Source organism: Bubalus kerabau, chromosome 8 (genome assembly GCF_029407905.1).
Source record: "Bubalus kerabau isolate K-KA32 ecotype Philippines breed swamp buffalo chromosome 8, PCC_UOA_SB_1v2, whole genome shotgun sequence".
In the NCBI taxonomy this organism is placed as follows: Eukaryota; Metazoa; Chordata; class Mammalia; order Artiodactyla; family Bovidae; genus Bubalus; species Bubalus kerabau.
The window spans coordinates 49,566,435-49,581,439 of NC_073631.1; the positions used below are offsets into that span (position 1 = coordinate 49,566,435).

The 15,005-nt window shown below is 39.2% G+C and overlaps 1 protein-coding gene across 2 annotated transcripts in view; it reads right to left on the minus strand.

Annotated features, from left to right (window-relative positions):
• Window positions 1-650: 650 nt before the first annotated feature.
• PUS7 (pseudouridine synthase 7) overlaps window positions 651-15,005 on the minus strand; it is a 57,003-nt gene continuing 42,648 nt past the window's right edge. Inside the window, exons 10-16 of one of the 2 annotated variants that reach the window (XM_055590211.1) lie at window positions 12,355-12,416; window positions 11,339-11,499; window positions 9,947-10,073; window positions 8,652-8,753; window positions 5,999-6,128; window positions 4,937-5,028; window positions 651-4,349 (exon numbers count right to left, since the gene is read on the minus strand). In XM_055590211.1, coding sequence (XP_055446186.1) covers window positions 4,213-4,349; window positions 4,937-5,028; window positions 5,999-6,128; window positions 8,652-8,753; window positions 9,947-10,073; window positions 11,339-11,499; window positions 12,355-12,416 — 811 coding nt within the window. In that variant the 3' untranslated portion in view covers window positions 651-4,212. The remainder of the gene's footprint in view (window positions 4,350-4,936; window positions 5,029-5,998; window positions 6,129-8,651; window positions 8,754-9,946; window positions 10,074-11,338; window positions 11,500-12,354; window positions 12,417-15,005) is intronic. The other variant, XM_055590210.1, reaches the window with a different exon arrangement.

A 15,005-nucleotide genomic window follows, 5' to 3' on the forward strand; every position in this document is an offset into this window, starting at 1 on the left:
CCAATGTCATGCAATAAAGAAGTGATCTTTCAAAACCTATTGTCTAATATGGTAGCCATTGGCCACAAGTGGCTATTGAATACTGAAATGTGGCTAATCCAAACTGAGATGTGTTGTTAAGTGTAAAATGTACATGGTACTTTGAAACAGAACCCATGTTTGATTATTAGAACATTCTAAATTACACATGCAGCTCACATGGTATTTCTATTGGGTAGAGATGCTCTAGAAAACCATTTAGAGCTTTTCTGGGGATGGTAAGTATGTATCAGAGAACAGGGCTCTGAATAACTTCTCCCATTACAGCTCTCTGTTGCCACCTCTTTTATATACTGCTCACTTGGCAGGAGTCTTCAGTATGGGTGAAAAAGCTGTAACACAGCCATCAAGTACTCCTCAAGACAACAGATCATATGAACCCTTCACCCCTTCTTGCTTTCTGTAGCTGCTGCTTTCATAAGAAGCTATAGTGCGTGCCAGCCAGGAAGGAAAGTTTTGAATGACAGCAGTTAAGGCTTTTTTCTGGTTAAGCCATCAGTGTAAGCCCTGGATCTAACAGCACTGTAACCCCACTTGCACCTGGGGAATGTATTTACCTGAGCATTTGCCTTTCATCATTAGCATCACTGGGTGTCGTACCTCCTGTGTATCTTGAGGGGCAGATTTGTTATCCAGAGCAGTGCTGTCTTACTAGCCACACATATGGCTATGGGGCTCTTGAACTGTGCCTAGTGTGACTGGGAAACTCAATTTTAAGTTTTATTTTTAGTTAAATTTAAATTAACCACACGTGGCAAGTGGCTGCCGTACTGCCCAGCACACAGGTCTACAGCCTTGCTTCCCCAAATGTGGTGTGCAGACCAGTAGAGTAAGCACCTCTGGAACTTTGTTAGAAACATGAATCTACCTGGATTTGCTGAAATATCGGGCACTGTAACAAGATCAGGTGATTCCTGTGCACATTAAGGTCTAGAAAGCACTTATTCAGAGTAGGGGGTCTTAGCTGAATATTACACTGAAGTGCAGAAAAGTGTATGAAAAGTTGGCACGTGTGTGTGTGTGTGTGCATTGAGTGTACACACGCTTTACCCTTTTCTTTCCCCTGGAGACAATGTCCATACTTTTTCCTTGTTTTTCCACGGAGTTTGCCATTCAAAACAGAAGTTTTATCCTATAGGAATGTAGCCCCATAAAATAGGAAAGCAGATTTCACTGAATAAAGAAAAACCTTTCAATTATCCTTTGTTTTGCAAGTACGCTCTTCAATTTATGAAGGGCAAAACCTGGCCATCCACGGCTTTGAGGTTCTTCAATTATATTTTCACCCATGCTAACCATAGAGTACAACGCTCCTAGACTGCTTTTATGTCTCAAAATACCACATGTACACACATTAGCACAGATAAAAAGTTAGTGTAACATTTACATATATTCTATTTTGTATTATGTACCCACACCCATACCCTTATTTTTTAGTTCAAAACTGGCCACAAAATGCATCTCAGGGCAAATACATACCAGTTTGTGCTAGTCTGTACAGCTTGGAACAACTGGTAGACTTTTAAGTATGGATGGGCTGTTGCAGCTGCTACCAATTTTTCAGTTGATTCAAGAATCAACCAGGAAAAAAACAATTTTTATTAGTGTCATAGCTGTCTAGTTATTATCTACTACATAAAACCATGAACAAAACAGTTGGTCAGACTATGATTACTGAGCTTACTTTTCTATTAGTAAATAGACTGCTTTCACATTATAATAAGAAATACTCATCATTTATTATTACTTTCAGGTAAAAATTTAGGAAACAAAGATTTTTTTTTTTCCCCAAAGTTACTTTTATGTTAAGGATGAAGTTGCTGCCAGGCTTCATTAATCTGCCTCAGGAATCCTGTCACTCACCTCCAAGTGTTAAGAACAAAATGCTAAGGCAATGACTTCTCCCAGTCAACCAAGTCCCTAGGATTAATTGTCCCCGAGTCTCAAAATGGCTCTGAGAATCTGCCATGAACCATTATTTCCCACTGGTGTTTAAGAGGAGACATATACAAACTGGTAATCGGCTTATGCAGCCAGGAGACTTAACTTGTCACAAAGAGCCATACGTATTTCAAAAATGAAGAAACCATAAGTTTAGCCTCACTTCTTTTCTGGGGGGTAATGTAAATTTATAAATGCAGAAGTATTGAATGTACTTGCAATATGTAGAGTTCAGATCAGATCAGTCGCTCAGTCGTGTCCGACTCTTTGCGACCCCATGAATCGCAGCACGCCAGGCCTCCCTGTCCATCACCAACTCCCGGAGTTCACTCAAACTCATGTCCATTGAGTCAGTGATGCCATCCAGCCATCTCATCCTCTGTCATCCCCTTCTCCTCTTGCCCCCAATCCCTCCCAGCATCAGAGTCTTTTCCAATGCGTCAACTCTTCGCATGAGGTGGCCAAAGTACTGGAGTTTCAGCTTTAGCATCATTCCTTCCAAAGAAATCCCAGGGCTGATCTCCTTCAGAATGGACTGGTTGGATCTCCTTGCAGTCCAAGGGACTCTCAAGAGTCTTTTCCAGCACCACAGTTCAAAAGCATCAATTCTTCGGCGCTCAGCCTTCTTCACAGTCCAACTCTCACATCCATACATGACCACAGGAAAAACCATAGCCTTGACTAGATGGACCTTGGTTCCCATAATAAACACTTTCTCACTAATCAGTTTGATGAAGAATAACTTGCTAGCACTGGAAAGTACAAACAGTCCAATATACATTTAACACTTGTGGTCCTTGTGAGGCAAAAGATTCTTCAGAAACTAGCCAGCTGAAAGGCTAATTTACCAGGAGAGTTCTAACCTTTTTAACCTCTACAATGTGAAGGACATCATTAAAATGCCAGTGCTATAGAAACAGTTTTCCACCTTGTTTCCACTGCCAGACAGAGGATGAACAACATCCACACTCCCTTGGTGTGATGCTCCTGGCTGGGCAGCTTTTCTCCATCCCTGTCTCTTCCATCGAGAAAGCACGCTGGAAGGCGAGTGAGTCATGCTACTGTAAGAATCGCCTTGCCTCCAGTTTCACAGGGTCTGTCAGCCCTACAATTCCACATGCTGTCATTACTCCACACTCAGTCATGACGCACCCTTTCTGAGGAGCCCTTGTTTACCTGGTTCTTTGCCTTTGGCAGGGCCAAGATTCTCATTTGCATTCAGGTTTAGGTTTTTATGTCATTTATTAATATTACCAGTGGGACAGAGTTTTAAAAAAGATTTATTATATTTGGTTCTAGAAATGATAGAAAATAAAAATTGATACAATAATGTCACACACCCTTGGAAAGGCATATTTATGCTTTTGTACCAGAGCACAGTTTGATGCATGGCCAGAACTGGAAAGACCTCCGCCATGGGTAACAAAGGGAATGCTGCTGATAGGAGGAGCCCTTGTTAAGTTTGCAAAAGTTTTCTTCTCTATCATTTATTTTTGGGCAAATGTCAGTCCAGCGGAACGAGTTAACATAAAAGGCACCTGGAGTAAAAAGTAGACCTTAACTGAAAATAGCTGCACATGTTTACATAAAGAAAAAAAGCCCTATTGATGCAACTCTCCTGCAAGGCAATGATAATAAATGCAAAAGCTATTGCAACCGGAAAGTCTATATACACTTAGTTGAACCTGGTTCATGGATAATGACAATCACTTTTGTGTTTATAAACCTGTGGATGTTTTACTACCATTAATATGAGCGTAAGTACTGTTATTTATATTTATAGGCTTTTTTTGAGGGGAGGGGTGTCACTAATTATTATCCATAGTCAATATTTGTTTCATTGCATTTTCTCTTAAAATGCATTGTTATGTATACATTCAGAGGTGCATTAAAAATTCCTATTGCCCTTCAAGAATGTAGCAAAATGTAAAACTGCTACCTTAAACCAAATTTCTTTAAAATGATTATAAAGCCAATAAAAGCTGACATTTTGCTATGATTTAAGCACCTGAAATATATTCTAACCAATTTATATTCTCTGAACTAGAGTGAGGATCCTCACGATTTCTATATATGTACAAATATTGCAAATTAAGCTAATAAAAACTTGGAAAAATACAAATAGTCTTTTACTTCAAAGATCCCAAATCCACACAGAGGCCTGCACTCAGAGGGGAATGAACAGGAAGCCAGCAAACACAAGTCTGCATTTTCTAACACGGGACATAGGCCTCAGCGGAGCCAGGTGGTGTTCAGCTGGGTCTGGTTCTTGATGCTGGTATCCATTTTAAGCACTTCGCGAATGGCCATGGTCGCGTAGGTAGAAGGAGGGAGAGAAAAATCCATCTTCAGAGCTCTGTATTTGCCTTCTGCCAGGCAAGAAAGGAGACAACAGACAGAAAAGTAAGGCAGCTGCAGACTGCCTGGTATGAGTCACGTAATCTCCATACAGAAAGAACTGTGGTCCTTTCCCCAGCCTGCTTCCCAGAGAAGGAGCATGGAAGAAAGGGATCTGTGAGTAAAGGATCCAGCTGACTCTCTACAGTAATTCTAAAAAGGGTGGGTGACAGACGAGGAAACCCATGTACAATGTTTTCACCACATGGCGAAACTGGACAAAGAAAAGGCAACAAAAATTTGATGGTGAGAAGGCAGACAATGTCTTAGACTCTCTTGCTGGATTTTCACTCATCTTTGTTAACTCTCTATGGTGGGGGGAAGGATATTCAATCACATGACATTATAACCTTCTATAATGTTCATTCATTTTCAGTGTAAAACACTGCTTTAATCACTGACCTCCAGCTATAATCTTAAAACTAAAATGACACAACGCAAAATAGAAATCACAGAGTGGGTTGGGAGGTGGTCAGTGATGGTAAGTTTTTTAAAAATATGTTTCTGTATGAGAAAACATCTCCAAGTTGACATAGAACTGATGGCTAAGTAAACTTACCAGAAGCAAACACTGGTGGTGGTTTACCTTCCAGGTTGTCCACGTCTGTGTTGAAGAGTGGAATTTTAGGATCATCATATGCAACAACTTCCCTTCAAAACATATAAAGAAAGAAAAGTGTGAATGTGAATTTCTATAACAGGTACTAGGTTGCTCATCACCATTTGCTTAAGAAAAACACAGAGGCACAGTGTAGATAATTCTAGGTGAGACTATTCAGTAACAGAATAAGGCTAGATTTTATATACAAATACTACACAGCAAAGTGAAAGATGATGGCAATCTATGTGAAAAACAAGAGATGTTTCCCCTAGGATGGAAATTCTTTTGTATGTGGTTGATATGTAGTAAACTTCACTTGGCAGAGATGCGACTGAATTAATCACAGCGTTTACATTTTTTTCCAGAGTGGTTATTACCACTAACAACACTGTGTGTCATTTTGAGAAACTGCTCTCCAGAGTGGGCAAGAGCAAGGACAACTCTGCCAACCTCTTCCCGCAATCCAGAGAACAGGTGGGATGACGCAGAGGGAGAAGAGGAGACACAGAGAAGGAAATGACAGAATTTCCTGACAGTGGGCAACTGGTCCAGGCTTTAAGTTTTTAATTATCAAATACAGCTTTATATAATACTAAGTATAAAGGTATTTTAAAATGGGTTCATACAAATGTCTTTTTCTCTTTAGAAACATGATATTGAAACAATTGTAAGAGTGTGGAACTCACAGCTAATTGAGTAAGAACTAGAAAATATCAAGTCTCTTTAGAAACGGAAAAAGTTCATTCTCGGCACATCTCTTCAATAATTTACCAACGTCAATAAGATGTAAACTTAGCCACTTTCACTATATTTGAATTCATTTATCGCCTGATAACTTTATTTTTTTTTTCACCTGATAACTTTAAAAATACTGAATAGTAGTAGTTATGAGAATACTATTTAATAACAACAATAACACTCATATACCAGGCTGTAAGCACTGAAAAATATTTACGTGATGCAAAAGCTTAAAATCTCACACAGTAATTCAGTTCTATTTCATTCAAGACTATTACTCACCAGCTGACATTCTGAGGACGAATAATGATCTTTCGGTAGGCCCCTGATAAGGAATAATCTCTAATTTTGTGTCTCATGTTGTCAATATCAAGATTGTCTGCTGTGAGCATTTCCCTGTAGGCTTCACTAACTAATAAAAAACACAAAAAAGTTATGTGGAATGCAGCATGTCAGCAAGCTATCTTGAGCTTGACTACAAAGAAGGTAACAAAAGTTCAGTTAGATCACCTTAACAAAATTAGTCACATCAACTTATAATCCAACCTGTTCTCTGGAATTACAATTTACTGCCTTACTAACTGGTACTAGGTGTGTCCACTTTAGGTTTGTTTCCAACTTGCAGATTATCTCTCCCACCAGACACAGTATCTGGGTATAAGGTTCCCAAGCCAGGCACAAACGACCATTTCATCAGAAATTACTCAACTGCAACTTACATGTACTCAGAGTTAGAAGAGACTATATGCAGAGCCTCAAACTCTTTCCAGAAGAAGGTAGTTATAAATAAATGTATAAAAATAAGAGACCTGGGAACACCATCTGGCTCACCCTCGCACCTGATGTAGAATCTTTTTTTATAACACCACAGAGAGACGGGCACCCAGCCTTTGCTTGCACGTTGCCATCCACAGGGAGCTATTACCTCGTGAAGCATGCAATTATTGGAAAGATCTTCCTTTGCCAAGCTGAAATACTCTTTGTGTGACTTCTGTTGTCTGCTTTTGGACATAGATTAATTGCTCCCTTCCACATGTGTTCATTTTTAAGTACTGGGACTTTAAGCCATTTCTTCTCTAGACAAACATGTTCCCCCAAATGTTCTGTAGTCTCCACAGAGTCCTAATCTGCCTTGGCTAACAGGTTTATGTTGTATGTAACACTGGATAGCTTTTATGAAGACTACCACCAAAGTAGCCTTTTCCATCTATACATTTGATCTTTGAACATAAATGTGAGAATTTACATTTAACTGTATTAAATGCCCTCTGTGGTACTTTAAATACCTTTTTAATACTTACTTTTCATATAATTAACTGTTTTGGGTAATACTACTTGCAAACATGCTAATCAGATTTCTTATTCAAGTCATTTGTAAAAAAATGTCAGGTAGACCAGGGTCAAGGAAAGACCTCACAACCCACTTATGAGGACAGCTGGGATCTCTGATTGAGCGCCGCTGACATCAACAGCCTATGTCATGAATCCACATGCCTGGACCACCACCCAGCCAGCCTGTGAGCCCCTGCCCTGGCCACGAAGTCTCCACTAGAGGCTCTGTCAGAGGCTGTGCTGAGTAAGTGATATTGCCTAACCCGTTTCTGACCTCAAGAGGTACCAGAAAGAAGAAAAGAATGTGTTCTTTTTCTCTCTTGGAAAGAGGGCAAGTGTGGCTCTGAGCACCTCAGTGCCTGCCTTCTCCAGCTCCTGGGTTCCCCACCGGTCCACTCCCGCCACCCACACAGCACAGGTAGGCCACGCCCCTCGGGCATGCACCTCCCTTCCTCATTCTCCGGCTCTTCTCTAATCCTTCTCCCTCCATGAGGCCAACTTCACACAGCAATGGGATTAAGTCAACATGTAAATGGAGGATAACCACTCAACTCTTTCCTAAGTATTTGCCTTATAAAAGAAGGGTGCTAATCCTAAGCATTCTGTAACTTCAAGGAATATAACATCAATAAGTAAACTAATTCTGCCCTCTCAAGAGAAAAGATTTTTAACAGGAAAACACCTCCTACAGACCAGCCTGGGCGAGGAGTAAACTTTCAGGGTCAGTTTCATCAAGCTGGTCCCACACTCAGGGCTGCTTCCTTTTTTTCAAGTTCTGAATCCTTGAACAACCATCCTCCCCCCGCCACCCCCCAACAATGGCATCCATGAAGGTACAAAAGTAATTTTCAACAGCCTCTGGGCCATGGGAAATAAGGGTAGGGAATTTCTAGTTGATAAACTAAGCTTCTGGAAATTTCTAAGTTTCCAGTTTATAAACTTCTGAGCCCAATGAACAGATATTACTTATATGGTTAAAAAAAAAAAAAAGCTTTTAAAAAAGCAATGTTAAAGTAGAATTGGGGCTTCCCTAGCAACTCAGTCTGTAAAGAATCTGCCTGCAATGCAGGAGACCCAGGTTTGATTCCTGGGTCGGGAGGATCCCTGGGAGAAGGAAATGGCAACCCACTCCAGTATTCTTGCCTGGAGAATCCCATGGACGGAGGAGCCTGGCAGGCTACAGTCCATGGGGTTGTAAAGAGTCAGATACTACTTAGCAACTAAACCACCACAAAGTAGAATTATTCAATCACTTCCTCAATGACGCTTTCCAAATTCTTCCATTATTATTAAGAGTTAGCAAATTTCAGAAATTTAAATAACAGTGCCAACAATAACAGCAACAACAATAATAATACCAACACTATCACTACCACCACAATCTCCACGATCTGGTTTCTTGATTTAAATCATCCATCTGAATGCATCCATACGAGGGAGACTTTTACAAGTAAACATGGCTTACATATATTTGAAATCTAAACATTTTTTTTCAAGTCTGATGGAAATTAATACTGATTTTCTTTTCCTCTCTCTGTACTCTTGGGTGCCAGTGGCTTAATTATGTTAGACTTTAACTATTTTCCCCACACAGGGAACTTACTTTTATGCTTGGGGTAGATAACATCAAAACCAGGCAAAGGCATTACCACATCATGGATGGAGTAATTATTAACATCATCTTCCTCAATAAAGGTGGCTGTGGCTGAAAATACACCAATGAATAAATTAAGAATATGGGCAGGATTTTCATGAGCCCAATCTGCTAAAATTACATACATCTAAGCAATCAGAAATGCAAGCTGATACAGGTTCAGTGGCTTAAAGAAATTAATTTGGAATATATGCTTTTCTGTCTTTTCTATTTATCTATTTAAGAAACAGATATGGATTTAGAAAAAACAGAAAACTTAAAGTAAACTATTTCTCAGCTGCAACTTCATGTTTTAGGAATCCTTTTAGCTTTTTCCTCAAATAATACTACAAAACACAATCTTGAAAGCTATCACAAATGAGTGCACTTTGCTAGAAGAATAACTATGGGAAAAAAGACAACCCAGTCAGTATTTAGAGGATGAAATGTGGTGGCACAGGGGACATTAAAACCCACCAGATGTGACCAATACTGGATAAGGAAAAATTAAATCAGGAAAAGATTAATTAAAATTTCTGTACAAATTATAAGCTCTAGCGGATTTACTGGGCACACCTACAGATGAGCAGGCTCTGTCCCCAGACAGTTTCAGGGCAGACTACACCAGGAGAACATGGACTTTGGAAATGGACAGACTTAGTTCGATTTCTCTTTTTTTTTTTAAACCAGTTGTGGAACCGTAGGGTGAGTGACTGAACCTCATCTGAAAAACAGCATACTCCATGGTAATCCTGTGAGCTTTAAAGTAAAGGGCTTACTTAGAAGGCCTGGCACACAGTACGGGTCAATAGCAGATGGGGCTGTCGGCACATTTTATGAACATGTCAGGCAGTGAGTACTCACATCACAGCCCCCAAGCAAAGGGAGCTCCAGTCTTGTGTTGACTAAAAGAAACTCTTTAAGGCTGACCTAGAACAGCAGGGAGGCTGAAGTACATTCAGAGGTGTAGAGAAGTATTTGACAGACCCAGGTTAGGATCTGGAAAGGGATTTTAGGCAACACTTATTTCAAATCTTATCCTAGTTAAGACAATGGAGACTAAGGTGCATATTTTCAACTCAGAAGCATTTTTCTTTAAAGATAACAGATCCAAACCAGTCAGTCTGAGCTTATACTGTCCTTTCATCTCAAGCTTACCAGACACAAGCTCTCTATCTTAACCAGAAGCCAGGCTGGATTTTCAGCACTAGTGTCAAACAACTGACCCCAAGGTGGGCTGAGTAAGGATGGTGTCTGCCTTTTACCTCCTTTAAGAACAAGGTCGCCGGGTACAGGCTTCAGCCCGTACTCGTCAATCCTCTTGCTCACCATGTTGTTCCACACGTAGCTCTGATAGCTGTGAATGTACATTAAGCGATTGTTTCTTGGTATCTGAGGGGAGGAAAAAAAACAAGCAAGAGAAAAAAAAAATTCTGAATACTGAAGAACTGTACTTGCCAAGACATCCCATTTGTTAAATGGCGCACTTCTGTAAGAAACTCCTAACTTCCATCTCCGATTTTTTTAAGAGCTTACAGAAACAGTGTATTTCAGAGACGGAACCCCTCAGGCTGCAAGGTATTCACAGTCAGCAGCAGCTCCCGTTTCGTACCCACACAGTGCAGACGTGAATGTGAAGAAAACAAGTGCTTTGGAATTCATACTCTACATCAGCGGTTCCCAACTTTTTTGGCACCAGCGACTGGTTTGGTGAAAGACAATTTTTCCACGGACACAGAGGGTGGGGAGGGGTGGGATGATCCAAGTGCATTATGCTTACTAAGCCATCATGGATCTGACAGGAGGTGGAGCTCAGGCAACAATGCCAGAGATGGGGGGTGGCTGTAAATACAAATGAAGCATCTCTCACTCACTCACTGCTCACCTCCTGCTGTGCAGCCTGGCTCCTAACAGGCCACAGACGGGTGTCAGTGCGTGGCCCAGGGGCTGGGGACCCCTGCACTAAATCAAAGACACAGGCTTCAAACTCCAGGAACTTACACATCAATCATAGAGCTAAGTGTTTTCTAACTGTACAGAAGCAAAAGCCTATATGACTGACTGACCACTAATTTCCTGGAACAGGAATCCTTATTTTTGGGGGGGTACATCTAGGGAACAACAAGCAAGACTTAACAATTAAAAGTTAAACTTTTAGTCTATTGGGATTACAGTATCCAAACACAAATATAGGCTATACTCACCAAGATGGCACCCAGAGAAACCACACTAAAATGTAGTCAATTAGACCACTTACTGTGTAACCCTCTCACTGAGGCAGGTTACAATTCTGATGCTGGAGAGTGACCAAGAAATGACCTCTATGATGGGTTCTGATTTCTCAAATACCAAGACATTAATACTTCATATTAATACTTCATTTAAATCAAACTTCCTCATAGCTACTATTTCCCACACGGATGCTTTTTTCAAGCCCTCCATGTTAATCATCACCGCTCCACTGTCTGCACCCGTCGCCCTCCTTGGTCACCATCCAGGGTCTAAACGGGGATCACTCAGGTAGCACAGCTCTCAGAGATCACCAAGGGAGCCTTATTTACCTTCTGTTCTTTCGAAATTTAGTAAAATTTAAAGATGAAAATTTCAAAGCATTAAGCGACCTTGAGTCAGGGCCTGACTTCACAAATTGCACTCACTATGCCAAATGCAGAGACTATATTCTTCATTCCGTATTTTGAAAGTCCTCGGAGAAGCTGCCCTTCCACACACCTTTTGACAGGTAGTTTTCGGAGGGCAGCGGCTGGGTCTTTGGTCTTCGCCCATTCTTCCCTGCATTTAACCAAGTACCCCTTTTCAGCTGGAGTGGGGGAGAAAAAAAGCTGTGATTAAACAGTTTATCCAAAAGACAGACTTTCATAACTTAAAACATTTCCCAGAGAAGACAAAATTAGGAACTGCTATTTGGGACAGAGGTACTCGGAAGAGCTTCTGCTCACCTGAGAGCATTTCTGATTATTAATCAGAAATGAAAAGACAGGAAAGGCAGAGAGTTTACAGAACTAGATGGCTTTCATGCTACCATTTCAGGACTTAAAGCCAACCACTGAGGACTGCCAAGCCGACTCAACATCAGACAAAACCTAAGCAGCCCTTTCTTCCTTCCCTCTCTTTTTCTACTGTATTGTTGAATGTAATGGGTTACTTTCCATAAAATTAGACCACCTTATCTCTTTTTAACGTGCAAATGAATAATCATCCACAGTGGACATAATTATTTTGGTGATTTATAACGTGATACTTAAATCCTTTTTCAATACAGTATGACATTAGAATTTCTAATGAACTCTTCAAACAAAAATTCTCATGTGCTTTCTCCAAGTTTTTACATTATATTACACTCTGTTTTTATAACAAATTAACCACCAGTGAAATCTGTTTGGATTCCTGTATGTTCAGAGATTTTGTAGTGCACAAAGAAATGAATGTATTCATTTATGAGTTAATAAATTAGATGAGCTTGAGCTAAAGAGCTGAAAATAAAAGATAAATTATAAGCCTCTAATATATACATAAGACTTGTACAAAAATAAAGATGCAAAAATTTTGAAATAATGATGGTAATTTGCACCTATACTTTTATTCAAAGCAATTTCATGAATATCAAGTCATATATTCCTTTTTTTTTTTTCCTTAAGATTATTTTTATTCTCACCTCCAGAACGGGGTTTCAATATTAAATCCATGACTTCAGCCCAGGAATTTTGCAGTATAGCTCTAAAATTAAACAGCATTTATTTTACTTAATTTTGTATTAAGATGAGTTTTATCTGCCCAAATTTGTAGAGTGAACAAATCATGTTAACTTTATATATTTTATTAAACTTAAAAGCAGAAAAACTAATATTGATATGACACAAGTAAATGTCAAAAGAACTAAATAGAAGAAAATTAAGAATATAACATTTATATCATTTACTATCATCTCTTTTTTAAAATGCTATACATTTTTAATACATCTGATTTTTAAAATACTACCTAGTCATGCTTTAAGCTGTTTACATGGTATTATCTATATAAATCAGTCTTTACATACCAATATTTATTTGAAACTTTCAAAAAATTTCTCCATTATATTAAAAAATTCTTGCCTAGGTAAAGAGAATAAATACAATTTATCTTTCTGCATTATAATTCTCACCAAAATGGAAGTATTTTTACTTTTGCTGATTATAAGTTATACATGTTTCTATAAAATTAAACAGTACAGAAGAAAGGAGGTTACCTGGTATCTAACCTGTAAAAAACAAACACTGTTAACACTTCAGAGTATAGATTTCAAGACCTGCTTGATCTTTACATGTATGCTATTTTTCCCTTTACTTTTATTATACTATCTTTTGCCACACAAAGGATATATTTCATGTATCATATCTGAACTTTTTTTCCTCATTAAGATTTCTGGGCTTGGAGTCAGAAAGCCCTTCCTTACCACCAGAAAACAGAAATCCCTATTAATTTTTCTGTTTTTCTAAACTAGGGTTTTTATTTTTCACATTTAAATTAATCTATATGAGATATTTGTGTTTTATGTAAAATGCTACTGTATACACTAATGAGATCACATATTTAACCTACTAGTTAACTAACTAGTAGTTAACTAATCTACTAACTAGTTAGTAGATTTTTAACCTACTAGTGCAATGAATTATTCTAAAAGACATCCCACTGCTGGCCATTCTTGAAGTCCTGGAACAAACCATGCTCCAACAGGCTTTAAACACCCTCCTGAGTAAAACAGTATTCAGCTGGCCTAGGCCTTCAGTAATATTTCCAAAAAGAGCACAGTGCTAATTCAGGACTAGGTGGTGATGCACCAAATACCATGAAAAAAAAACTTCTGTGTGCAAAAACCTTTGTTCTCTGGCTGGCCACTTGATTTTGTAAACAGTTCTACTGAAAACCAGCCATGCTCATTAACATATGTGCTGTCTCTGGTTGCTTTCACCCTGTAACAACAGTGCTGAGGCGCTGCCGGACACACTCTGCGGCCCACAAAGTTAACTATTTATGACCTGACCCTCTACAGAAAAAGCATGCCAACACTTGGTATAATGTAAAGCTGCTTAACTATGAGACTTCTTACATTACTAGTATCTTTCCTTTTTTCACTTTGTTTTATAAACCGTGTAAAGTATATATAGCATAAAAATTATCATTTCAACTATTTTTAAGTGGACAGTTCTGCAGCATTAAGTCCAGCCACACTGTCGTATAACCATCAGGACCATCTTCCTCCAGGGCTCTTCAATCTTTCATGACCAATTCAGGATTCAGTAGACAGGAACTCCTTCTTTCCCCTCCCCACAGCTCCTGGCAACCACCATTCTACTTTGTCTATGACTTGACTACTCTAGGAATCGCAGATAAGAGGAATTACATAGTGTTTGTCCTTTTGTGACTGGCTTATTTCGCTTAGCATAAAAGCCTTCAGGTTTATTCATGCTGTAGCATGTGTCAAACTGCCTTCCTTTTTAAGGCTGCATCCCACTGCATCTATGGACATTCTGTTTATCAGTTTATCTGTTAATGCACACCAGTTGGCTGCTTCTACCATTTGGCTATTGTGAACAATGCTCTTCTCAACATAGGTGTATAAATATCTGTTGAGTGTTTTTATTTCTTGTGGGTATACATCCAGAAATGGAACTGCAGAATCATATAGTAGAAGCTCTGTGTTTTAGTTTTTGGGAACTGTCCATATTTCTACAATGGCAGTTCCATTTTATATTCTCATCTGCAGTGTGCAAGGGCTGCAATTTCTCCACACCCAACACTTATTTTCTTTCCCTTTTTGTTCTTTTTTTAAATAACAGCCATGCTAATGGGTACAAAGTCATATCCTACTGTGGTTTTGATGTACATTTCCCTAATAATTAGTGGTACTGAACATCTTTTCATGTGTTTATTAGTCGCCTGTATCTTCTTTGGGGAATAGTCAACTTCTTTGCCCATTTTTAAATTAGGTTTTTTGGTTGTTATTGAGTTATATGAGTGGTTTTTGTTTTATTTTTATTTTTTTTGCCACTCCATGTGGCGTATGGGATCTTAGTTCCCTAACCAGGGATTGAACCCGGGGCCCTTGGCAGTGAAGCACAGAGTTCTAACCACTGGACTGCCAAAGAATTTCCCCCTTTTGCCTGAGCTTTTTACCCTCACAACACAGCCTCAGAGAGGCAGAGGAAATACTACATATTTTCATTTTGTGCTCTTAAGGATGCGTGAACAAATGCAACTGCATAGAGTCAGCCGCTGAAATCATGGACTGAAGTTGAGAAGACCCCTCTCCTCTCAGGACTGCACTGA